General features: G+C 40.5%; 1 protein-coding gene across 16 annotated transcripts in view; it reads right to left on the reverse strand.

Annotated features, from left to right (window-relative positions):
- ATXN2 (ataxin 2) overlaps window positions 1-25,774 on the reverse strand; it is a 48,760-nt gene that overhangs the window by 21,823 nt on the left and 1,163 nt on the right. For 8 of the 16 annotated variants that reach the window (XM_033075475.2, XM_033075473.2, XM_033075480.2 and 5 more), the window contains exons 2-12: window positions 20,045-20,081; window positions 18,386-18,445; window positions 17,625-17,696; window positions 17,270-17,420; window positions 10,749-10,873; window positions 9,491-9,582; window positions 6,663-6,860; window positions 5,979-6,157; window positions 4,297-4,506; window positions 2,118-2,300; window positions 456-644 (exon numbers count right to left, since the gene is read on the reverse strand). In XM_033075475.2, the coding sequence (XP_032931366.2) occupies window positions 456-644; window positions 2,118-2,300; window positions 4,297-4,506; window positions 5,979-6,157; window positions 6,663-6,860; window positions 9,491-9,582; window positions 10,749-10,873; window positions 17,270-17,420; window positions 17,625-17,696; window positions 18,386-18,445; window positions 20,045-20,081 (1,496 nt within the window). The remainder of the gene's footprint in view (window positions 1-455; window positions 645-2,117; window positions 2,301-4,296; window positions 4,507-5,978; window positions 6,158-6,662; window positions 6,861-9,490; window positions 9,583-10,748; window positions 10,874-17,269; window positions 17,421-17,624; window positions 17,697-18,385; window positions 18,446-20,044; window positions 20,082-25,774) is intronic. The other 8 variants (XM_033075486.2, XM_033075482.2, XM_033075476.2 and 5 more) reach the window with 8 other exon arrangements.

Below are 25,774 nucleotides of genomic sequence, written 5' to 3' on the forward strand. Positions count from 1 at the left end.
GTCAAATGAAAAAAAACCCAATTAAACTCATCCCTCTCATCATACACAAAACTTTAATTAGGCTGAACAAACTATAAACTGAGAGCCAATTATTCTCAGCAGTCCAAGCTCTTCAGAATGTGACAAAGATTTGAGAGTTCTTACACATTTGACTGTGCTCCTGTAATGTTTTTTTCCCCCATTCCTTCTGCTATGTTCAAAATGTTTGAAACCAGTGGACTGATATTTCTTTAACACAGAAAAGGGGCAAAAACTCAGCTTGGAAAAAGAAATCCTCAAGTCACACACCTATAAACTCATATTCCTTAAGGTCACAAGAAACCAAGCATAAAGACATCTCCAAATTTAGTTTAAAGCTGGAGAAATGGGAACTCACAGTAAAATTTCACGCATCCTCAATTTTCCTTGTCAGGAATAAGGGAAAGGGAACATTTGCAAGGTGGAGAGAGCCTTACCTTCATTGGAAGGGGTGACTGCTCTGTTGGATGCAGGGCTGGCAGGTGTAGGAGAGGCAGCTGGAACAGGCATGGCAACAGATTCAGTGGGAATAGTACCAGGCTGAGGAGAAGGCAGAGCTGGTCCCATGGGAGTGCTGCTCTGCCTTGGAGACCTAGGCCTGTGTGTTTTAGGGGATAATCTTGGAACTAGAAACAAACAGGAAAAAGCAGTTATAGGATGAGCTTCTCCATCTGCTCAGCAGTTTGTTTTAATTTTAAAATGGCTAAAAACATGCTTTGAAACACTTAGTGTGACATTATATGGTAACTGAAAACCTGTTTACCTTCCAGGCACATCTCCTAGTTCTTTACAATGCAGCATTTCAGAGAATGGGGTGATTTCTCTGCAAATTGTCCCCCAAAAATTATCACTGCCCTCTAATCCCACCAAGAATCTGCAAAATGCTTCCCCAAGTCCCCAGCAGTACAACTACAACAGCTCACATCAACCCAGTTTCAGGCAGAACACAAAAGGTGGTCAGGACTCCACACAGAGAGATGTTAAACATTTTTTTAAGAGGGCTGAAAAAACACATCCATTTTACAGCGTCCTCTTTTGGAGGTCTGCCAGCTGGAAAAAAAACAACACAGCCTATTGAAAAAAAAGTGCTTTTAGGTATGTTTTTGCCCCTGTGTTAAAGAAGCAAGGAAAGTTGTGTATTTTTTGAGCAGTAAATTGTAACTCCTGCTTCCTGCTCATCCCACTTGTGCTTTTTGTCACATATTAACTCCCAGTGAGTGAGCAGAAAGGCAGGTAAGTGTTTAACAGTCCTACATGCATGTTAATAATGTATAAACAGGGAAGATGAATCACAAATAATGCATCAACAGAAGAGCTGAAGTTTTTTCCACAAGGCAACAAGTCTATGTGGGTCTAATTTATCCCTTCTTTCTGAGAAATGTGTTCCCACTATGCTTCTCTGGAATTCTGCCCTGCTAAAAAATACCCAAAAAATACCTAAAAATGACCAAACTGCTGCTCTCTTGCCCTCAAGGAAACACCCAGCTCCTGACAGCCCACCAGAACATGGCCTCAACTCAACAACTCCAGACCAGACCTGTGGCACAAGACTGAGCTTTAACTTTTAAGTCAAATATTAAAAAAAAGATATATATTAACTGGTTAAAAAAAAAAAAAGACACTCACTATAACTGCTCCTACAGCAGCCAAGAACAACACCACCACTTAAAATTTTAAAGGAGAAACACATCCAACTTAACTTGAGCATCAATTCTTCTTTCAACACCAACCTTCCTCTACCCAAACACCTCCTTCATTTGTAAACCACAACCCAGCCACGCTGCCATAACCAAGCTCAGGGATGCAGTGGCAAATCTCTAACAACTCCTCCAATAAATCCCCTACAAATGAATCCTTCCAACAACTAATTCCCACACTCTTCCTTCCTTCCTCTTCACACAGCACCTGACTCCACAGTTAGGACAACACTGCACCAACTCTCACTCAGCTCTCTGGGAACCTCCTTCTCCCAACTCCAACCTCAGCCCAGGATTTGATTATTGAGAGCCTGAATTGCCTGCAAAGGGAGGATTCTGCTGAGCATTCCCACTCTAAGGATCCCCCTGCAAGCCATCTGCAATAAGCCAAGCTTTACCTACCCCCACTGACAACTGATGACCACGTCCCACCTGAAGGGCTGCCTCGTGCCACTGCAGCAGTAGATGCTTCCCCAGGTGCATTATGAGATACAAATTCTAAGCCACTTGAAATTGTACCCCTACCAGTAGAGACTCTGTGACCTCGAGGGTGCCGTTGAGCCTTTGGAGACATCCGTGGAGGCCCTGAGGAAAAAAAGACAACCCCACACAATAAGTGTTTAATGTCCACCACAAAAAAAAAAAAAAATACAACAAATATCTCTTCTTCAAACTGCATTTCATCTTTAAACTCTCAATAAATCAAGCAAAAAAGCCAAGTCATTGGTCCAGCCAGGCTGCCAACGCTCATCACCTCCCCAGGGCAGCTCCTGGGTATTCAGAGGTTTTATCAGCACTGAAACAGGTGTGCAAGGCTTGGATTTAAAATATTTCAATCCAAGCATCCACCACTGCCAAGCCATAAAGGCCAGTGGTGCAGCTGCCCCTGGATAAGCACAGTTCCAGGCTATCAAACGTTTTTCCAGAAAATAAAAAATTCCCAGTGCTTTTGTCAGGTGCTCAGTGATCCCAACCATTTATAGTCACCACTGGCTGACCAATGCTCTTGGGGAATTTCAGCAGAGCATTCTCTGCAGCGAGGCTGAATTGCCTGCAGCAGGTCACAATTCATTTACAAGTCAGCAAAAACTGCAACTAAACAAGGGATTGTTATCCCAAGGTTCAAGTCATGCATGTTTAACACCAGAAGCCAAAGTCATAAGTGAATACAGGAATTCTGCACAGTCTGTACAGCTGCCACACCATAGTTATGCTCAAATCTGAGCAGCAATACAGTTCTTACATCCTAATAAACATTTTCTTTACAGGATTAGACTCAAATGTTGATACTTCAAAAGGAGAAACTGTGTGAGAACAGAATCTGGCTGATTGCAGTTCATTTTTAACGTGGGTCAGTAAGAGGGTCAAGTTCAGATAATGGCTTTTAGGTTTCAGAAAAACTTCTAAAATACCAAATACCTCTCCTGGTTACATAAATCTTTAAATGTCAGCCTCTATTTTAACCAAGAATCTCCAGTCTACCTCAATACAAATTATCATACAGCTATTTTAAAGAATACACATTTCCAAGGAATAATCTTGCAGCAGCAGGAATTAAACATTGCAGTAAGCAGCACTGACAAACCAACAAGTGCTAAGAAATAATTCAATTTGCAGGTGGATTCTCAGTTCCTTACTCCAGAAAAAAACCACAATAAATGGACAGTAGGCCAGACAGATGTGGCCACCACCCCCTTTTTGGTTCCTGCCCAGGCTGAGGGATAATTCATCTCTCCCATGGCTCCAGTGGAGCCAACTACAGCACCCACTGCAAGTTTTCAGGGAGCTCACTATAACCACACTGCATTTTCTAGGCTTGCTACACTCTGTTGTGCAGGGTTTCAAATAAAAATTAAAAACCATGTTCCTTATTGTAGAAGGATAGATTTAGTTGGGATAATTCTGCATACAGCTACCAAAGACTCACAGGTCTGTGTATTACTGACTTCTAGGGAGATGATTTATTGTTCTGAATAAAAATTTTCTACAAATGCACCTTGGGAGTAGCTCATCCTACCCCAATCCACAGTTCCCTTCTCTGAATACAGCATTTTTATGATTATTGGTTGTTTTACAAGAGGTGATTCAATGTTAGTTATGCTTTTTGTGGAACAACTGTATTAAAATTGGAATTTTATATAAATTTATAGCCCTAAAATGCTCTCTAAAGTTATCAGGTCCTGCATGTTGCTGTTGGGTAATTTAAGACACTGAGCAGCGTTTCCAAAGCTGAGTTTAATTTCATACCAAACTCGGGAAATTTCACAGCTTTCTTTCGTTTTTGTAAAGCTCTTCAAATCAAACAAACAAAAAAAAAAAAAAAAACAAACCAACCACCAACCAAACCAACAAAACAAAAAAAAACAAAAGGTTAATAGAAATAGTCTGACAAACTAAAGTTAAACACAAATTACAGGTTAAGTCATGAAGAGGAAAAAAAAAAAATAAAAAAAACCACAACAACACAACGACAACGAAAAAAAAAAACTAAAAAACCAACTCTTAAAAACTCACGGAGGAGTTAAAGAAACTAAATAAAAAAAAAAAAATAAAAACATGAACAAACTGTGGTATATTGTACCTTCTGAAGACATGCGTTTAGGCATAGTAGAGACAGGAGCTGGAGAACCATGAGCAGAGGGGTGAGACGGGGGCCTGGAGGGCCGCGAGGGGGGCCTGGAGGGCGGCCGTGTAGGGGTGGCTGCCCGAGGTGGAAGAGAGTTGGGACCTGACTGGTAGCGAGAAGGTGGGCGAGAGGAAGGAGATGGGCAAGGCGATGGCCAGGGAACACCTGACAGAACAAATGATATGAAGGAAAGTATAAAAACTAAAGAAAAAAAAAAATTTATGGGGGGTAAAAGGGGGAGGGGTTGGGTAAGGGGGAGTCAACAGATATATATATATAAAAAAAAAAAAAAAGTAAAATGTGACAAAATGATTTTTTTTGTTGTTGTTTTGTTTTTTTTTTCTCCGTGGTTTAACCCTTTGAGGAGGTTAAAAGTTTCTGCACCTTGGTTTTGGGTCGAATTGAACTTGTGAATGTCACAGGCTCCCCAAAGGGTTAATTAGGATCTACAAACACTACTAAGGAATAGACAGTAAAGTTTGATCTGTTAGCCTGACATACCAATGCTCCACAGCACCCAGCACTCCACAAGGTCCTCAACAGCTACCAGAGGTTCTCAAACAGCTGTTCACAAACAGTACTGACCACACAAACTGCTACTTTCAAACCAAAGGATGAGGAAATATCCATCTAGGAGCTGGATCTTTACAAAAACCAGCGGTGTTCAGTGTCTGAACCCTGACATTTCTGCCTTTGTCACTTAGCTGAGGTATTAATGGAGGATTTTAATCTAGGATATAGGGCTCATGGTTTCCAAAGCAGAATTAATTGAATTTACAAGCCATTCTGAATATTTTAGGTCTATGATGTTGATTCAGCAGAGTAATAGGGTGAGAGAAACCACAAATACTACAGGTTAGCATTGTTTGGGCAAGGCTCAGTTGTCCATCCTTTATACAGCTGACTCTGGCTTTAGAAAGGAAGTCTCACTTACCTTTAGATGCTTCTCAGACTTCCTCTCCAGATAGATCACTTGAGTATTATACATTTTTCATTTATTCACAGCAATTTATTACAATAGCATTTTTAAATGTTACAAATAATGCCTTGAGGACAGGTCACTGCTGAGATCCAGAAATGGTGTTTGGTTTCTGGGACACCCATTCCTGCCATGCAGTGCCTGCTTAGAAATACTACCCATGTATCCAGCAGAAAATACTCAAATACCCATTTGGAGGGAAGGCTTTAGATTCCTTTTTTTCTAAAACTGTTCTTGTTTCCCTCCTCCCATTTTCATGAAGTCAGCAAGTGGCTTTATTATTTTCCAGAAAGGAAGGAAAGCTTCCTCCTGCCACTGCCTTTCACCAGGTGTCAGCACTGCTGCTCCTCCACACAGAGCTTTGCAGTGCTGATGCAGTTTTTCATCTTTAAATCCACACAGTGCACCATCATCTAAGACAAAGGTGTTTGAGGAGGAAAATAAATGACATTTCTGCTCTGCAAAGCCACAGACAGCACAGTGCAGTGACAGATCCTTTGTAAGCCAAGCCCAAATCCAACTCACAACCTCTGTGTTAAATGATGAGTGCAAACCTGGTTTATGGAACACACAGCCTAATCCCACAGCATTTCAACACAAAATGAGGTAATTTTCTGCAGTGTTAGGAGGTGCATTCACTCAGATTTCAGATACTTGCCTCCGTTAACTACTCTCTGATCTGCTCCAGAGTTAGGGCTGAATTCTGAAGTGTGGGATCCAGACCTTGAGATGGGTGGGCCTGATCCAGACTGGCCCATCCTCGGTGAGTTTTGTCTTCCACTTCCCCAGGACAGGACATCTCTGTTCCTCTGTCCAGGTGGAATGTATTTATTTTCTCTGAAACACAGCAAACTTCTATCAGCGTTGAGACACAACTGAGAGGCAACAAAAAGCCTCCCCATTTTCTCTCTTTTTCTCCCATCAAGCCAAGGGGAAAAGTCTAAATAGTATCAGATGTTGACCCAACAGTCACCTCATGAATTGGCTTTTGATAGTGGCCACACAGTCCACTTTATGAGCCCACAGGCTCCGAAGGATTTAGCAGCAATGCCTGAAATTCTCCAGGACACAGCTAAACCACTGCCCCTTCCTGTAATTTGGGACAAATTCACCACGGTGACAGGTCAGAATGGGGAAGTTTGTTTCACTACACAGATAATACAGGGCCAAGCAGAGGTGTCCAAGTCAGCCTGAGTGCCAAAACCAGCACAGGGTTGTTTACACAAGGTTCCAAACCTAATCAGGCCTGCTGAAAAAGCCCAGTATCAATGAGTAAACTGCTACAGTACCAAAATACCTCCATAATTTAAATAAAAATACTATTCATAGTGTACTCAAGTACCTAGTGTTCACACCATGTCCTTCTCTTTCATTAGCATTTCTCTGAACAGCAGTATATTTTTCTTCTTCTGTCCTTTCATCATTTTCCAAGGCAACCCGAGCTTTGTATTGGGCACTTGATTCAATTTCCTCTGCTAATTGAGTTGCTCTGGCTTCCCGTTTTAAAAACTCTTCTGAATTATCTCTTTCTAATGGCACCCTAAAAAGACAATGGAAAGGAAAAGAATCTCTGAAATGCATTCAAAAAGCACAAAGGAGCTACAAAAATCACACAGTGTTAGTTCTAACCGAGTCAGAGTGAAAAAAATTCTTGCTTCTAAGCCAGTAGGATGCTTTTTTTTTTTTTTTAATACAGAATTTCTGCACTGGTTTGATATTAAGGACAAATTCAGGGTCATTTACCTGCCTAGAGAGCTGAGGTCAGGGTGCAGAAGTTTTCCACAGGATTTGTAAAATCCCCAGTCCCTAAAAGCTGTGTAAAGGCTCCAACTCTTAACATGGTTGAGAAGAGCAGGAATAAAAAACCTCAGACTGTTGTTTACATAGGAAGCTACTCCAAGAGCCCAAATCTGACATTTTAAAAATTATTTACACATTGCCAGCAAACACAATCCTACTGAAATTAGAGAGTGGTATCCTTAATCCTTTGATAATTCCAGCCATAGAATTTCAGTTCTCCTAGTTATGAAGAACTGCAGAAAAGATGGATGCAACACTTCAGAGCACAGGAGCAGAAATTCCTGACTCATCTCTGAGTGCCAGGAGCTCAATCCCACCCATTCCATGTCTCTCTCTATGGCAGGCAATGGAATATTGCAAAAATCATCCCTTAGGAAAGCCACCAAGTCAAAATTCAATATATGAGCATTGAAACACTGAAAAAATCCAACCAGGGATGGGATCATACCTGGCACCTCCTTCTGACACCCATTTTTGTGTCTTAATTTTTGTGTCAGGTTTTAAAAAAGCGATTTTTCCCCCTGATTTTAACTTCCAGTTGCAAAAGTTGTTCCACCAACCTTACTTCAGAATAGGTTACATAAAAATACAAAACAGAGCTGAGGCTTGGCCCATTCTCTGCTGGGCATTATAGAATCACTACTGCCCATATTTTGAATAATATAAAAGAGAAAAACAAAGCAAGTAGGTGGAGATACAAGCCAAACATAAAATAATATATGCAAAATTGCTCAAGTGTTGGTGGCAGAACGAGGAAAACAAGTGGCTTTGCCAAATTCCAGGCCAGCTACTGCAGCACAAGTTTTTCCCCACATTTTTTTAGGCCAGTCAAAACATTTACTGGCCTTATCAATGATAACTGCAAGAATATTCAGTAAAACCCTTCAGCATAAAGCTTGGGCTCAAATAAAATTTACATTTTAAACCTGGTCCCAGGTCCCTCTGTTAATAATACAGGAAAGTAGAACAGCCAGTAATCCTAATTTATTTAAAGTGAGTGCAAAAAAGGAAGGGATGTATGGCAGCCTGAAGGGGCAGGGAATGATTTCATGTTTTCTAACAGGCCATTAAAGATGAGAGAAAGGGGATGGGCAGGATGACATTGTTCAGAACCCTGCTGATGATCAATACTTCTGCTGGAACACAAACTTGTACCTTGATGCAGTTTGACAAACTACACCTGCTACTGCTTAGCTCTAGGAAAAAAACAACAATCACATAATAAATCCTTTACAATCCTTCAGCTGCACATCTAAGCATTTAACTACACTGCTGCTCATCCCAGAGTTGGAAAATCAGGGAAAGAGATTCCCAGTTCAGCAGACTGATATGCAAAACAAGTTGCTTGACTAGGGGGGAGAAAAAAAAATTCAATTAATTTAAAGCCACCTTCATGTTTTTAATCTGTTTCCATTAATATCCAGAAAGCAGAAAGATGGAAGACTAAAGTTCAAAAGTACAAAAAGTACTTAGAGCAGTGAAGGGAAGGAGAGAACAGCTTCCCCAGGATTCAAACATAAGCCGATTAGGACACTTTGATTATCACCATGTCACAGGTCCATTTGCACAAAACACAGAAATCACATTGTTGAACCAGAGACCTGTAGACAAGTGCACACACCAAAAAAAAAAAAAAAATCCCAAATATTCACTGTGATTCCTTGATATTCAAAAAAATAAGTTTCTGCTTCGGGGGTTAAAAGAGTGGGGAAATACTGAAGCCATTTCACAATGGCTGTGAACATCTGCAGTCCATTTGTGTTGCAGTTGCAGTGAACATTAGAGCTGCAGACTCTGGGGAATAAATCACTGCCAGAGTAGCCAGAGCAGCCTTTATACTACTTCTATATTCCAGTTGTTATTATATTTAACTAAAACTTCACTTTAGAGCTGGACAAGTCTGCTAAACAAGCCATCCCCAGCACACAACCCCCACCCTGGTGAGCTGCAGTTTTTCAGCATTCCAGTAACTTCCAGATCAATTGTCTCAATAAAATCAGGATTTAGCCAAACTGCTCTGCTAGGTTAAACAAAAACTATAGGTATAGCAGCTACATACAGATTAATTCACAGTTTTCCACCCTATTCCTGGAAGTTTCTGCAAGAAACAAGCTTTATTGCATGGCTAAATTCAGAAAACTCTGCAATGGGAATGAGCTGTGCCCATTTAAGGGAATATATAAAGATTTCTACATCTAACTATTCACAGAAAGCTGGCAAGGTTTCTTAAGCACCATTCATTCATTGCTTTTGCAGTTATTCGATTCCACAACTTCAGAAACTATGCAAAATGAGCTGTAGAATATAAAGTTTGTTAAACCAGGGAGAACATTCAATACAAATCTAATAACAAAATATTTTGGAACTTACGTATAAGAAGATAAACTGCTGTCATAAGTTGACACTACACCATAATTTTCTTCATTGTAACGAAACATGTCATTGGGATCCCATCCATTAGACTAGAAGAAAATGATGCTTGTTTTTCAAAATGACACTGGAAACACATTCCCTTCAAATTAAGGGCTGATGGCAGAAGTTAAAACCTTCTGCCCTTTTTTTCCTGGGCCTATGAATTCACTGTCCAGATAACAAAGTTATTAATGCCACAGTTTATTTTAGGGAGCTTTGTTCATCAGCTGCACAGATTCTAACTGTAAAATCCCCTTTTTTTTTTGGTTTGTTTTGAGTCTTTGGATTATTTTCTGAGTTTTTTTAAGTACATGTTCACTCTGTACTAGCAAGACATACATACATTAATATCTTTTTTGCCTCTTCCAAAAAGTGCAAATTAACACTTCTGAAACTTTTCAAAAGCACTGATGGAATTACCTGAGAGGCACCACAGGCAGAGGACTCCTGTTGATCTGCACAACAGTAAAATTGCTATCACAGCACTCAAGCACAACAATAAATGGTTTGAATATTTTATAAAAGCACTGAGAGTATTGGGTATTCCAATAAATCTCAGCTCTGCAGTATGGACACCAAAACTGACAGGAGAATCGTTCTACCCAAAGCTAATATGCTCTAATCAGTAATATTATCTCCCTGAACACACACTGAATACCTGGCTACAAGAATTTCTGCTTGAGGAAAAGCTGACTGCTGTGATAGATGAGGACATGGCATTTGAGGCCATATTCTTCATCTCATGATTGATCATCTGAGACTGTCCCTGTGCTTGGGTCAGGCTTCCATCAATTCCCTCCATCTGCAGCCCAGGGACACTTAGCTGAGCACAATCTCCCCATCATTTCCAAGTGCAGTGACAGTCAGACAGGAATGCTCTGATTAAACATAAATCACTTTGGGGCACTGCTGGCTTTGGAGTCCTTAACAAAATCTGCTCTTTGGATCCAGGAGTCCAACACAGCCCTTACCACAGCAGCTGCCATGGGGCAGAATTTGCCAAAAATGCCATTTGTGAGGCAGCTCTGCTCAGTCACATCATTCCAAAGGGCTGTGGCAGCTGCTGGCAAAGCCTGAACACCCAGCAGCACAATGCAGAGCAGCAATTCTGCTCCTCCAAACTTCATTACCAGATTGAAATTAAGGAATTATTTCAATGTCCAGGGAAACAGCTCATTTTCTACTGCTGGCCAGAGGTGATAAAATCATCACTTACAACATCTGTCTCCAGTGCCTCCAGCTCCTCAGAAGCTGTGTTCTCTCCTCCATCCCAGGGCTCCAGATCCTTCTCCTTGTGTTCTCCATTCACCTTAGCACTGATGGCTGAGTCAGTAAAAGCATCTGCAACACATGGGGAGGGATGGGACCAGTGAGACCAGTTTGGGGAAGTTTGCACACTGGTTTTTATCTGAGCAACAGCCCAAATGCAGCTGAATCACAGGAGCAGAATCATCATTCCTCTTCTCCTGGAGCTGCTGGATATCAAAAAGGTTCCTGCTCCAGACCAACTTCTCCCATATCAGATAATAGAATTATTTTCAGTTATTTCAAAATGTTTTCTACAATTACATGTAGAAAAAGAGAAAAAACACAAGGATCTTTATTCCTCTAGAAAACCAAAGACTTGTATAAAATTCCTCTCCAACCAGCCCACACAACTGCACACCACAGCAGTGTGCAAATATCAGAAGAGCAGGAAAGCAACTCCCCAAATGGGCAAAATACAATTTTCCTTTCAAATATCCAAATTTCTTCTATTTCCACAACTCCTCAACACACCAACAGAGCAATTATCCACCAGCCTGGTGCTCCCATTTCCTGTGACATGGACACAGAAGTCTCCTCTCCTGCCAGAATTTTTCCAAGCAGCTTATCCAAATCACACAGAAAAATTCAGGAACTCTCTACTTTTTGTTCTCAACAACATAGGACAATAAATAACTAAAAAGGTTCTTCTGTTGTTCATAAAAAATTTAAAAACATCAAAAAATAAAGATCACAAACACTTATTTTGACTTGTTCATGTTTCATTCAAGCCTGACTTAAGAAGGGATAATACCAGAGTATTACAAGTGCTGTAAAAATATATCTAAAGCCATTCAACAAGGAAGCCAAGCTTTTGTGTTTGTAAGCAACCAGATCTCAGAACTACATAGAGAACTTAAAAAAAAATAATAAGCTTGTTATAAACTCATAAATAAATAAATCAGGCTAAAATAACTAAGTCTTCAATCCAGAATTTCCTATCATCATTCTACTGATGAAATAAGGAGCAAACATTTGAGACTTTTAGAAAAGATTAAATCAAACCACCAAGCAGTGCCAGATAAGGAAAAATGTGGCCTAAATTAACTTCTGGCAAGATCTAAAAATCTGCACAAAAAAAAAAAATGAACTTTAAAGCTATTATGAAAAGAACTCCCAACATATGAAGTTGGCCACTGATGTAACAGCTTTTACACAATCACTGAAGATGTTTTAAAGAGAGGCTGCTGACATTGCTTATTATTCCTGTTTTACCCAATCTCACTGTGAAATTCTGCACATATATTGAATAAAAATTCACTGTTCTTGGTCTCTCTAATAACAGCCAGCAGCAGCCCATGAAATGCTCACACAAACAGCTTTTAAAATATAATTTATTATAATATATACTTTATATATGTGTAAAATGTCATCTGAAACTACACAGGAACACAGTGCTACAAATCACAGTTAAGCAGCAGCTGAAGAGCACATTTTTAAGAATTTTTAAGAATGGAAACTCTGCATTTACTTTATCAACACCCCATGGCTTAACTCAGACAAACCAGTGCTGCTACTGCCTTAATTCCATGTTTTATTTCTGCTCAAATTGGGACATTTTACACCAAATCCAAATTGGAAGCTGTTTATGTCTTTTAGGAAACTGAAATTTGTTTCTGCATCTCTGGGAGTGGAGGGAGCTCCTCTCCAGTGAGATGAGATAAATAAGAATTAGGAGCACCTGATATTTCAGAAGGGTGTTTCCTTAATTTCTATTAAATTCCTCCAGGCAAACTCCACACAACTGTGCCATTTTGGATACTGTGAATAAAATACCAGCTTAACAAGACTCATCTACTCAACCCACTAATTTTCTTATTTAAACAGCCACACAAACATTCAGAAGCGCTGTTATTGTAATGATACAGACGGAAAAAACACCCAAGTCAAAACAAAAACTCCACTATCAGCAAGTGCTGCAGGTCTGAGTAGGATGTGTGCAGTCACTGCTGAGTTTCCCAGTAAATCCAGTATATCACAGGGCACAGGAAGCTGCACTGCTCTGCATTCCTCTCCCATTTTACAATGGGAGTCACAAGTGAGACTGTGCCACTTTAACCTCTACAGCTCAAAGGAAATTCAAAGACAGGAGAAATTCAAGCTACAAAGGCACTCCCAGTCAGACAATGTGGTCTCAAGAGCATCCAGGCAAAGTTTAAATGCAGCAGGATGCTACCTCAAGGCACAGATCAGTATTTTCCTGGAACAAACAGCAGGGCAGGCACAGAGGAGAACAGAATTAAAAAGCCAGCAAAGCCTCTACCAAAATTAATCAGCAACAAAATTGAGAAAGAATGGAAAAAAAAACCTCTAAAAATAACAGTTTCCAAAATAAAAATGTGGCTCTTAAGATTATTAATAAAGTAAATGAGCTGCTGCTACAAGTGCTGACTGGCAGAGCAATAACTGACAGGACACTGCTCAGCTTCCCCCTTATCTGGTGCCTCTTATCTCTGAGCTGTTGAACAAGCAATTCTCATGACACCTTGACAAGGCCAAATTTTTAATCAATCCCTTTTCTACACAGCAAAACCCAAGTTAAAGATCAAATGGAAGCTGGAGAAACAAGGGGTTGAGGCTCTAACACTCAATTAGCCCCCACTGCCTTTGTACCTGCTTCAAGTGACATTTCCTAAGCAGAGGAGTTGGGTATCAAAAATCTTGTTTTAAAACCTGGTAAAAAATGATGAAATCATTTTTCATGAATGGAAAAAAAAAAATCCCAACGAGAACTCTATGCAATGGAAATTCATATGAAGACAAATTAAAAATCCACATTCTGAGAAAAACTCAGCTGGGGCAAATTCTTCAAGTGTGTGCTGCTAACACTGTTAAAGAAAAAAGTGCCAGAACAGAGCAATTAAGAGTCCGGGTTTAATTAATTTCAATGTCTAACATGCTTGTTTGCACAAACAGATTTTGGTGAAGAGCACAAATGTGCAATTAAGTGCCAGTCTGCAGCTGAAATGCCATTAAACCAATCAGTGCTACGTGCCAAAGGTGCTGATGCCACTCACTGAAGCTTTGATCAAGTGAGGTTTCACCTTAAAGGTTTCAACACTAAACTCTGATTTGTTTTGTAACTACTTACTACTGATTTGAAACATTAAAACCAGTTACCACCGGCTCTGCAGAGCCAACATTTCCTTCCTTTGTTCATAGGATGCTTTCTGCTATTCCCCTTGCAACACTTGCTCTGGAAAGACGCCACTTTCAGAGCTAATTCAAGGAAAAACTGAAATAGCCAATTCTCTTCTGCCTTTCTTTTCATTGGATTTGTAGTATTTTCCTCAGTGTGCCAAAAAACAATAAAAACACTGCAGAAGTCTTTTACTTTACCAGTAAGTTAGGATGTTTGAATTGTCTTGTCTTTAAAGAGAAGCCAAGAAGGCAACTTAGTGAAATTTGAATTCCATGCAAACCAGCTCTGTGGATTGATCAGGAAACAATTCTTGTGTAGAATCAGGAGAAACAGAACCCCCTGCATCAATCAGGAGCCCAAATCATCCAGCAGCAACAAGATCTCAGCACTCAAAGGTTGAGCAGAAAGATGTGATAATGTGAATGTACAGCCAGGGATTTCAGCCTGCACTGAGGGTTTTTAGCAGCTGATTTCCACTGCACATACAGAAATCAGTGTCAGTCCCTCTTTAAAAGCAGACAGAACAGTCTGAAAGGGGGATGATGGGTATGATACAGCTTCACCTGAGTTTTCCAGGGCATGTTTCATTCATCAGCCTGCCTGTACTGCAGCAAACCTCAATTCTGCAGGCAGACCCTCAGGTGAGTCCCTCCCATCCCTCTGGAAGCCAAACAAGCCCCTCCAGGAGCTGCAAGGTCTGTGCAGAGCTGCAAAGAAGGGCCCAGGAAGCAGGGACACATTGATTTTTTGGAACATTTACAGCCACAACACCCCTTTCTGCACAGACCCACCAATTTCTCTCCCAATTTCCACAATCTGGGCAGACCCCAGGCTTTCTCCTGGGTGCCTCTGAAGGTGCAGTGTCATGCTTGGCACAAACCCACGTGTGCTGCTCCCAGTTCCACCCTCCAGGCCTGCACTGGTGCTCCCTCCCCTGAACTCTCTGGGGGGGTTATCAGCTCCCTGCCCCAAAGCTGCAGGGCTCTGATAGCACTGGGAGCTGCTCTGGCACAGGCTGTTCACACACAACCCTATTTTCCTTCTTCTCAAAGGAGACTCCACCCCATTCCCTTTCTCCCCAGCTGCTGCTCTTTCCCATTCCTCTTCCAGTCTCTTTTCCATAATCCAGAGAAGATCTCTGCTACCCAAACCTGGAGCCCATTTGCCCACATTCCTCCAGCCCAGCAGGGAATAAATGTCAGAAATAAAATCCATAGATACTTATACTGAATTGGGAGACCAGGATGCATTAAAATTTTCAAAACAGTATCTTCTGCAGGAATTTATTTAGTTCAAGGGCTCCACAAAATGTCTAAGAAACTACACAGACAGAATTCCAGAATATTCTGAGTTGGAAGGGACCCACAAGGATCATCAGACCCCAACATCCCTGCTCCAGGTAAGCCTCCCAATGGAGAGCTTGTGAAAAGCCCTTTTATTTTACTATGATTTTAAAGCTTTTCCAACCAAGTATTTTCAAATTCTCCTTGCCTGTCTGTGAAAGCCAAAATCCATTGAGGATTCCAGACAATTTAAAAGTCTCTGTTCCTAGGTGAGTGTAATCAGAGCACCAAGCAGAGACAATTCCCAAAACAAGGAGCACCAAGTCCTCAGGCAGGAGTTCAGAGTCAGTTTTCACTCTAAATCACCCAGTACCACAAAAATTTGGGTTTATTTACAAGAACAAAAGGCCAGCAGTTCCTCCATACACATTCATAAACCTCCAGCCTTTTGAATCCTTGTTTATTTAATTTCCCAGGAAGCAGCAAGCCCCTCATTGCTCTAATTTGAAGGTGTGATCAGAGACTGAGTGACACTCTGAAGTGTCATTTCCAGATAAATGTATTTTTGAGACAAAATGGAAAGCAGATTAATTCCCCCACTCTGAGTTATCAAGTCCTGCAGCCTTCCAGTTTATCTTGCTCCAAGTCTTCATGGCTTTATTTCAGCTCTCCAGTATTTAAGAGATTTAGACTCAGTCATTCCACCTAATAAAGTGAACTGAGGGACTGTTCCACCTGAAACAGTCATTTTCTTCTAGAAAATGTCCATTGAGCAATTATTCCTAGAAGCTGTAGTATATTCCTCATTCAGTCTGCTCAAAATCTATAAAGATTGGCTGAGGGAGAGCCCCAGTTTGCATTTACATTAAAGTGATGCTCATACCAAACTCATTATAAAACAGCTCTCATGTAATTTAAATTCCAAGTCCCATCCAGAACCTGGAATTTATCTGCATTTCAATGCTGCATTTGCTCTGACATTATGCATCATCATCTGGGAAAAGCAAAAATTCCTTGAAACAACAAACCTCTCATTCTGCAGCTTTAAATCAGGCAAGAACATCCACAGGTACAAACACAAGGTGAAGAGAGAAATTCTCATTAAATGTCCTCAGGTCCCTACACATCTCTAAGTCCCTGCTAATGGGAATAAAACCTGTGTTCCAATAACCACTGAGCTCCTGTGACAGTTGTTAATCAACCTGCAAATGTACACAGAGACAATTGCACCCCATGCCACAAAAACCTGGGTAATTCCTTTTATTCCTTATCCTAGAAAATCAGCAACATTAAGCACAAAGACTCTGGAGATTTGCTGCCCAAAACCAGAGAAATCTGCAAAGGAATAGAACTGACTCATGAGCTCTCAGCTTCCAGAAAAATAATCAGGGGCTTGGAGGTCAGACATTAAAAGTATGAAGACTGCCTGCAAAATTGTTTAATTTGAACAATTTCAATGTCTTCAAGATTTCAGGACTTGTCTGAAACCTCTCTGTATTTTAAAGAGCTTTACCTACAGGTCTACAAGAAAAAAGGAAAAATTAAAGCACAAATAGAGGATTTTAAAAGAATTTTTAGCTTTGTTTGCAGGAGTATTTATAGAATATTTCTATGAATGCAAGTTTAGACACAGAAATTACCTCAGTATAACTATATATCTCAACTCTGAGAAACAATCTTTTTCCAAAGTGTTTCTGTATTCAATGATTCTTATATAACACTTAACAGAGAAAGTTAGCAAGACATTTACAAAAAATGTGTTTGCCTCCCATAGAATCTGTAAAACATTCTTCAAAACCACTAAGGCTTTGCTTTCCAGATACCAAACCAGCTACTCAAAATGATTATTTTTAAAAATTTATAAATTTTTAATTTCACAAGGTGCTGAAGTTCTGCACTCTTTAAGAATTACAAATCTAAATCCGAACTTCAGCATTCGGATCCTACTTCAAAAAATTTTGAATTATAAATTTGAAACATGAAAAAAAAAATTGAAAGCAAATATACCTCTTCTGGCATAATTGGTATCCATATCCTTAAAATGCACCATAACAAAGTCAGAAGACTTGAACAAGATACTCTCCAGGATGTCCTCTCGTTTTGGCCCCAAACTGGATTCTGCAGTTTTCCGATGAGCAGCATCAACCACTAAATCACACTGTGGGAAACACAAACACAAGGCACTGCTTTACTGCACACTCATCCCCTCAAAAATTTCATTTATTGGCAAAAATTAGGTATTTATAATCTGCTGGTGTAAATCTAGGCATGAGCAGTAAACATAATTTATGGTAAATATTTAAATTTTAAGCAATTGTTGGTTATTTGGTATTAGGAAGGGTCAAAATGTAATAAAAATTACCTTAGGACTGTAGGTTTTAAAAACTCCTTCATATATACCACCATTTTTCACCTGTACTTCACATTTGGATCCCTAGAAAGCAAGAAAAATGAAAATATAACTTTCTACCAACATGACAAATGACATTACAGTGATTTTCTTTAGCATGTTTTCTTTACACAGGTCCAAAGTATAAAAACACAGCTCAATTTTTACCCAAATCTCCTCATTCAGCATCTGCCCATTTATAAATACACTGCTGTGCTCTGCAAATTCAAATAGCTGGGTGTGTAGGGGCAGCTCTGAAGGGATTTAAGATACTCACTGGAGAATATTTGGTTCTCACAAGACTCCTGACCATTAAAACACACAAAGAAGGTTTTGTGCAAACCCCAAATCTGTGCCTGTGTGGGTACAAATAAGGATAAAAGCTTATCCTGGCCTCAAGCAGATGTGGGACAGTCTGCCTTACTTCATTTTGCCATGTCAGGCCTTCCCTTAAAATCTTGGGAGAAAGGTTTCTAATCCCTGCACATGGACTCATTTTATTTATCCAGACCTCTCTAAAGGCAGGAAATTCAAAATACAACCAGTGCACCTAAGAAATTGATGTACCTCTGCACATTAAAGTTAAACCTTTCCAAGCCTAAAATTTCTGTGATCCTTTAAAGCTCAGCCTTGGCAAAAAGTGCTTAATATTCACTCCTTTATATTACAATTAGTGGTTTAGTTAACAATTCCCTGTCACTACAGGAACCATTCTTACAAATATGAAGACTTACAACAACTGATGTGAGGATGTGAACCATTCTCATGTTTGCATAGATGCCATCGAAAGAAATCTGAAAAAATAAAAAAGCCATCATGAATATTGAAGAATTTCCAAAAAGCAGAGCACCCAACCCAGGTTTTCATCAGTACACAGAAAAATTTCAGAAATACTGGGTAAAAATATTACTCAGGTAAAATACATGGAATGTTTATTATTAAATATTAATACTAAACATGCCAGGGGAGATTTTCAGAGGGCCCCTGGCTTTTCTTTGACCAGTTAAAGATCTAACACCCTCCTAAACAAGCTAAAAAAACCCCTAATGTCACTCCATTAAGGAAATTCTCTGGCTGGCTGGGTGCAGCTGATATGCACAGATTTGAGGGATGTCAGCAGGGCTTTGTTTTTAAACAAAAACAGCCCTGCTGGTTTAAGGACCATCAAGAGAATAAGGCACTTGCAGTGCTGCAGAAGCAAAAAGGTGTTTTCAGGCCTGCTCAACCTCATCCTTTCATCTCCCAGCCCTGATTACACACATTAACAGCAGCTAAAGCCATCAAATTGTGGAGTGCTAAATTGCCACAAACCCTGTTATTAATTTAGTCCAGAGTAACTCAGTGCAGCACCAGGATCTGCAATCCTGACTAGGAGAGCTGGGCTGGTGTCCCCAGGCTGTGGAGGACACATTCACCTCAGTGCAGGTGTTTTGTTGCAATACCTGGTATCTCTTGGTGTTTGTTAAACAAGAGATGCTAAAACAGCTCTTGGGATCTCACCATGTTCTGAGTTTTTCAAATGACAACGAATTTTTAATTGTCAGCCACTTTCCTGGGCTGAACAGAGGAGTTAAGGGACACTCCTGTGCTCAGCTCTCAGTACACAGCACACACAGAACAACATTTGGGGATGTTTAGTGTTTGCCTGTGACCTTTTCCACCAGTTTTCCTCAAAGCTTCTTTCATTTTCCTCAAGTGTCTTGGTATCTTCAATAAACATTTATGTAAGCAAACTGCAGCCCTTTTAAATCTTTCTGCTTCTGCTCCATTCCCCAAAATTGGGCATCTTTGAAAACCAGGCCAGCAACAAATTGGCAAATATTTGATTAGTGAAGTTCAAAGATTCACCCTTTCAATCGAGATCCATGTATTTAGCTCTGATAAAATCATGTTCTGCAAGTCCAGCCACATCCACACTCCAATAATACACAGCCTTGAGAACAACTAAAGCTGCACATTGGAGCTACTGAGAATAATGGTTCAGTAATTTTATAGTAAAGCTAAACAAAGTAGTTATTTTTATTTCATTAAATGCTGCCTTACTGTCATCTGGTTAAGGGAGAAGCCAAGTTCACATTTTCAGATTGGGACTAACTCAAAAAGCACTGCCTTAAGTTAAATGTTATTTATATTTACAGCTGTAATTGCAAGAAAATGCAGAATGTTTACACTAGTGCACTCAAAAGTTTAAATGAACCTTCCCCACTTCACTCTCCCAGGAGACTTAAATGAATGTGAGATGCTACTCTAGAAAATTGTATCTCACTCTGAAGTATCCACCCACCATGGGATCCCCAGGAAAAAAATGGAGAGAATATTCCAGTATCTGCCATTGTTAGAAGTTGTTTCCTCCTGCTCTGCACTGGCACAAAGAGGAGAAAGCACAAACTCACCGTAGGCTGGGGTGGTCCTTTGCCACTGCTGCGGCCTCTGCAATCAAACACACACATGGGACGTGATTAAAGAGCTGCTGAAACTGCTGCATTTCCTACCAAGCAAGAATTCCAAACCCATCTTCATTTAGAGTTGAGAATGGGAATGGGAAAAGCAGCACTTGGGAAAAGCAGCATTTCTAGAGAGCAAAGCCTGACAAGGACCCAATGATGGGTTTGGCTCCAACCTGCTGAGCCATCAGCAGGCAGGGGGGTTACCTGTGATAATTTAATTAAATTAAAGCACAAAATGAAAACACCAAGCTTCTAAAATCAGAGTAAGAATAAAAGAATGATCCTGCAACTAAATTCCAAAACTTCATGGCACACAAAACCAGGACCCAGACCAGGCTCAAGTCCTACACAGAGGGTCCTTTTCTTGAGGCAGGAGGCTCCAGATGTTGTCACCGTGTCAGATTTGAGCCACCCAAACACCTGAATTTGTCACAGGCCACAGAGGAGCCCTGGCTACCTACAGAGCTCATTTCTAACTGCTCTCACAACCCTGCAACCACAACAATTCTGCCCATTCCCCCAAAAACATCAGCTCCACCTAATGCAAATCTGTCTCTGAGTAGCACTCAGGACACCTGGGGATGCTCAGAACATCTGGAAGGGTCTGAGCCTCCACCCCAGGCACCTGAGCCCCAAAACATCCCTGTTAAAAAAGTGTCCAACAGCTCCACCAGGGTGTTCAATTCTAAGTTCCTCCCTTGTACCAAGTCCTAGTTTCAAATACTCCTCATAGTGATTTAGATTTGTGTTATGACTTCAGGAGTGCTCACTGGAATGTGAGGCAAAAATAAATCTTCTGTTCTATTAAAATAAACCTCAATTTTTTAAATAGACTCACCTTACTGACACACAACCATTTCAATAGACACCTGAAGAATCATGGCTGGTATTATCTAAACAACACTGAAATCTAGATCCAGCTGGATGTCACAGAATCATGGAATGGCTGGGGTTGGAAATTCAGAATCAGGGAATGGCTGGGGTTGGAAATTCAGAATCAGGGAATGGCTGGGGTTGGAAAGGACCTTAAAGATCCATCCTCATCCCAAGGGCAGGGACATCTTCCTCTAGACCAGGCTGCTCAGAGCTCCTGAGCACCTTCATTAGATGCCAACTGCATTCAAATGCTTTTAAAAACACCAAGCTGGGGCTGAATACAACCTACCCCCCAAAATAACAGGCCCTTATAAAAGAGAGCTCACAGGGTAGTCAAAAAAATCAAAGGAATTTCTCCCAGTGAACATAAATAACCCTTCAATAAATTCTGCTGAAATAGGCAAAGCCATCAGAGAGCCATGAAAGGCCTTAATGAGGAAAAAATGAAAAACCACTAAACTATCACCTGACTCATTTCCAACAAGCTTCTGCAACAGAACTGTGGTCTCAGAGCATCACACACACTGGGGGCATTGGCTGATGGCAGAACTGCAGATTTGGGGTGCCCAGCAGGAATTTTCAGGATATTGCAGAGTGCTAATCTCACTAAAAAAGCTCTAATGCAAATAACCTTTATTTAACTACCCATCAACCTTAACTTTCCACAGGGCAGCTTCACAATATCAGGTTTGCTGTGGAGCAAATCTCACCATTTACCAAAATCTGACATTTGTTAAATGGCTTCCAAGAGAACTGAAGCCTTGTGAACCTCGAACAGCATTTTTGTATAATATTTAGACCCTCCTCTTTCTGAAAGTCATTTCAGCTCACATAAGAGGCACAGCCCAGTTTGATTTGTCCTACCACAATCAAAAATGGTTATGGTCACTCACAGAACCTGGGCAAAGTCAAACAATTTTATCAGTTCCATCTGCTGCTGTCATTGATTTTAGAAGATCCTCCTTCCTCCATCAGCTACAGATCAAAAGTGAAAGAGTTTCGTTTCTTTGCAAGACAAACCACTCCCATTTTTAGTGACAAAGTATTCTTAGACCTGAAATAACTGGGTTGCTAGACTGGGCAGAAAGTTTGGAGTATTCCCTCAAAGCGTGAACTCAAGTGTTCCAGATTTTCCATCTCTTACCACATTTCCAAAATTACTGTTCCTGCCCACATTGCTTCAAGAAACAAACTGACCGTGCTCATCCACATCAGCAGGAAGTCCCAACCTCTACACCAGGCCAAGAATTAAAGCAGGAATTCTCTGATCTATCAGGTCTCTTTATAGATCTGTCCTCTTTTTTTCCAGCTACAACTGTTAATCACAAACCATTGAAAAAAACCCAAAACACAACAACAAACCACATCCACCAAGATGAAAAAAAAAATATATTTACCAATCCTACCAATGCAATAATTTAGCCAAATCTGTATTTTCTGCTAAAGCCAAGGCCATCAACTTGAGTTTCATATTCCAATAGGTGAAGACTCAAGTTCAAACTACCATTAGACACATCTTTGATGCAATATATGAAAAAAAAACCCAAACCCTCAGGACTTTTACAAAAGCAGAAGGTAGATGGGTTTTGCCAGATGTTTAACAATTTGGAGCAGAAAAGTAACACAAAGAAATCTAGGAAATCTAGGAAGGCTCAGTAGCAATCTGGCACTGCTACCTAAAGTTCCATTTCCATTAGGGTAAACATGGCAAAATTTTGGAAAAAAAAAAAAATATCATTTTACATTGCAGATGTGTGGTTAAAGGTAAACCTGGGTGAAGGCACAATAGCCTGACAAATCCAAGCTGGAAACTCTTTGTTTTTGGGGTAGAAAAGTCCCAAACTCAGGACAAAGCAAGGACTGAGCAATTAAACTCAGTGCCAACCCCTTGGGTCCAGCAGTCACACACCAAGAGGCAAAGTCTCCATCAGGGTCCAAAAGCTGCACTATAAATGTTTTTTCCCAGCAGCAACTTGCACATTTTTTTCTATTTTTATGAGCATTTCCTCAGCATCCCTCACCTCCCTCCTTAATGTTTACATGCCAAGCAGAGTGTTTGTATAAGCAAAACAAGGTCACGCATTTGTATTTTCCCAGTTAATGGAAGGGAAACAAAGTCATTCCTGGGTGGGAAAAAAAGTCTCCAGTTTTCTCTCCAGCATCATCTTCACTTTGAAACTAAGAAACAAATGCAGACAAGCTGCAATTAATGTCTGGAGCAGAAATGCAGCTACAAAGACTTGAATTTAAAGAGTGTGAATGGATGTTTCTGGAGCACTGACTGACATTGTTGCAGCTTGGAAAACAAATTTACAGGGTACTCTAAAGAACTTTAGTGCAGAGCTGGCAAAGCTTTTCTTCTAAGGGAGAAATCTGAAGTGCAAGGTTTTATTTCAGTGCAGTGTTTGGCTCCACAAAGTCAAATGAATTGAAGATGTCAAATGAAGATTATGCAAGAAGTGCTGCAGTTTTATTTTCTGTACTTTTTCCCCCAGTACTGACACCAATAATGTCAATTCCTGTCTCCACCTGGATGTGTAAAAACCTCGAGTCTGGCCCAGTGCACACCTGGAACCTGTTGATGGTTTAGTCACTGAAGAACCTTCACAGACATGGCCATGAATCAGTTGTTAAATTAAAAGTTACCCAAAAGCAGGGATACAACACCACCCTGAAGTGCACCCACAGTGATAAGAGGCCTGCAGGTTAAGCAGTCATTCTGCTCAGCACTTTAGCACAGTTGCACTAAAACCCACACAAAGATGTCAGAACCAACTAGAAAACCTCTGCCTGGCACGTGTGATCAAATCCCCAGAACAGTCAGTGCCCTGAAATTCCAGCACCACATTCCCCTTCCCTTCCATCCCAAAGGGATGCTCACCATCCTCAAGCCTTCAGTGAGGCTCTCCACAAAGGGATGTCAGGGAAGAAGGGAAATAAATAAAAGCAAGAAGTTTGTGTTGTTTGCTTTTGGGACTGAGCCATGGGGTGGTTTCAGTTTTAGTTTTTTGATGAGAAAAAGCCATTTTTAAAGGTCAATAACTCTTACCCCACGCCCAGATAGGCAAGCAAGTTACCAAAATGAAAAATCCCTTCTGTCACAATTGTAACAAGACAAGAAACATCCAAACCCTGACTCTGAGGTGTTTTACCTTCAGATAAAATAACAATGGGGGAAAATTAACAACAAAAAAAGGATGAAGAGATGGAAGAAGGCTGGGACAGATACAACTTGCAGCCAGAGGACAGCTAACCCTCCTGTGCTTGCATAACAGCAAAAACTCCCCTCAAACACAGAAAATAGATGTTAGATAATGTTCTGACAGCACAGGGAGCAAGTTTGTGAACCAAGTCTACATTTTCCCTAATTACAGCTTGCTGTGCTATTGGCATCTCCCCTGCAGCCCAAGCCCATCTGCCATAGTGCACATTAAACAAACACAGCACTTCACTTGGGGCCACTTTATAATATAATAAAGGTATTAATCCTTTTTTTATATATATATATATCAAACATCTTCAAGGATGCCTTCATTTCTGATTTTTCCCTTTGTGTAAAGGCAATTAATAGTGCAGTGAAAAACACTGGAATGTCTGGGTTTTTCACACAGGATTTTTACCTTTTCTAATCTGAAATACAGATGTGCAGCAGTATGAACCCATGGAGAGCAAGGCAGTGAGCAGAGCTGACCCTTCCCTCGTGATCAGAGGTAGAAGGACAAGTGCTCAGCCCAATTCTTCCAGTAACAAACCCACAGCAGAAAATTAGGCCCAGGACAGTTAATTATCAATGGGTTTTCTACCCAAACTAAGCTTTCAAAAACAACTTAGCCATGAAAAGTAACATTTTTTTTTTTCATGGGAATGTTAGTGTTGCAGGGAAACGAGCTGCTGGGCAGAAAGCTTGGTATAAACTGAAGATGTTTAGGTTTTTATTAAAGAATACAATACATCAAATTGATACCAAGATGCAGGCCACTTAAATTTTCATTTTTCTGACCAGAAAAGGTGCTTAGCTTTTCATTCATGGTCAGATTTACAGCATGAACCATCTTTGAATTTGTACTTCCCAAAAGGCCAAGGGCAGCTATAGAGGAAGTTCTCTGAAGGTGTTCCATGGGACTGTGATTTTACACACCCTCCATTCAGAAATAACTTTAAAAATGAAGAAAGAAAGAGCATGAACACCTCTGAGGGAACATGCCAGTCATTCAGCAGCCCCACCAGAACTCCCTAAGGAGTTCTGAAGTGGAATTTATCCAATAGAATCAGAATGGCAACACTGGTAGGGGAAACCCAGTGGCTTTAATCTTAAACTTGGGAAAGAATTTGAAGCTCACATACCCAAATCTATGGGGGCAAGTGCTTGCCATCAGGCTGAATTTCAAAAAATAAGCTGGAGGTTTTGCTGCCCTTCACATTAACCTCTACAGTGCCACTGTGTGCTGGCAGGGACAGAGCCCAGCAAACATCAGGTCCCACCTAATGCCATATGTAAAAACTATTAAATCGGTGCTCTGAGCTGCTGAGGTATTGTTGTTATTTATTTTGTCCTTTTCAACCCTTCCAAAGCCCTTCCGCTTCCAGTTCCACTGGCTGGGAACAAAGTAAAACCCTATTTCCAGTGATGTCCAACAATGGGGCCACTGTAAATTCTGTTTTATTGCCAGTGCACAAAACCGAGTGGGAATAAACGTTCAGTTGAAGAGGAAGATGAATAAAACTCGAAATGAAACTGCTCTGAGTGACTGTGACCTTCAGAACTGTTACCGTCCTGCTCTGATCGTTTTGTTATGACCC

This window comes from Catharus ustulatus, chromosome 18 (genome assembly GCF_009819885.2).
Source record: "Catharus ustulatus isolate bCatUst1 chromosome 18, bCatUst1.pri.v2, whole genome shotgun sequence".
Lineage (NCBI taxonomy): Eukaryota > Metazoa > Chordata > Aves > Passeriformes > Turdidae > Catharus > Catharus ustulatus.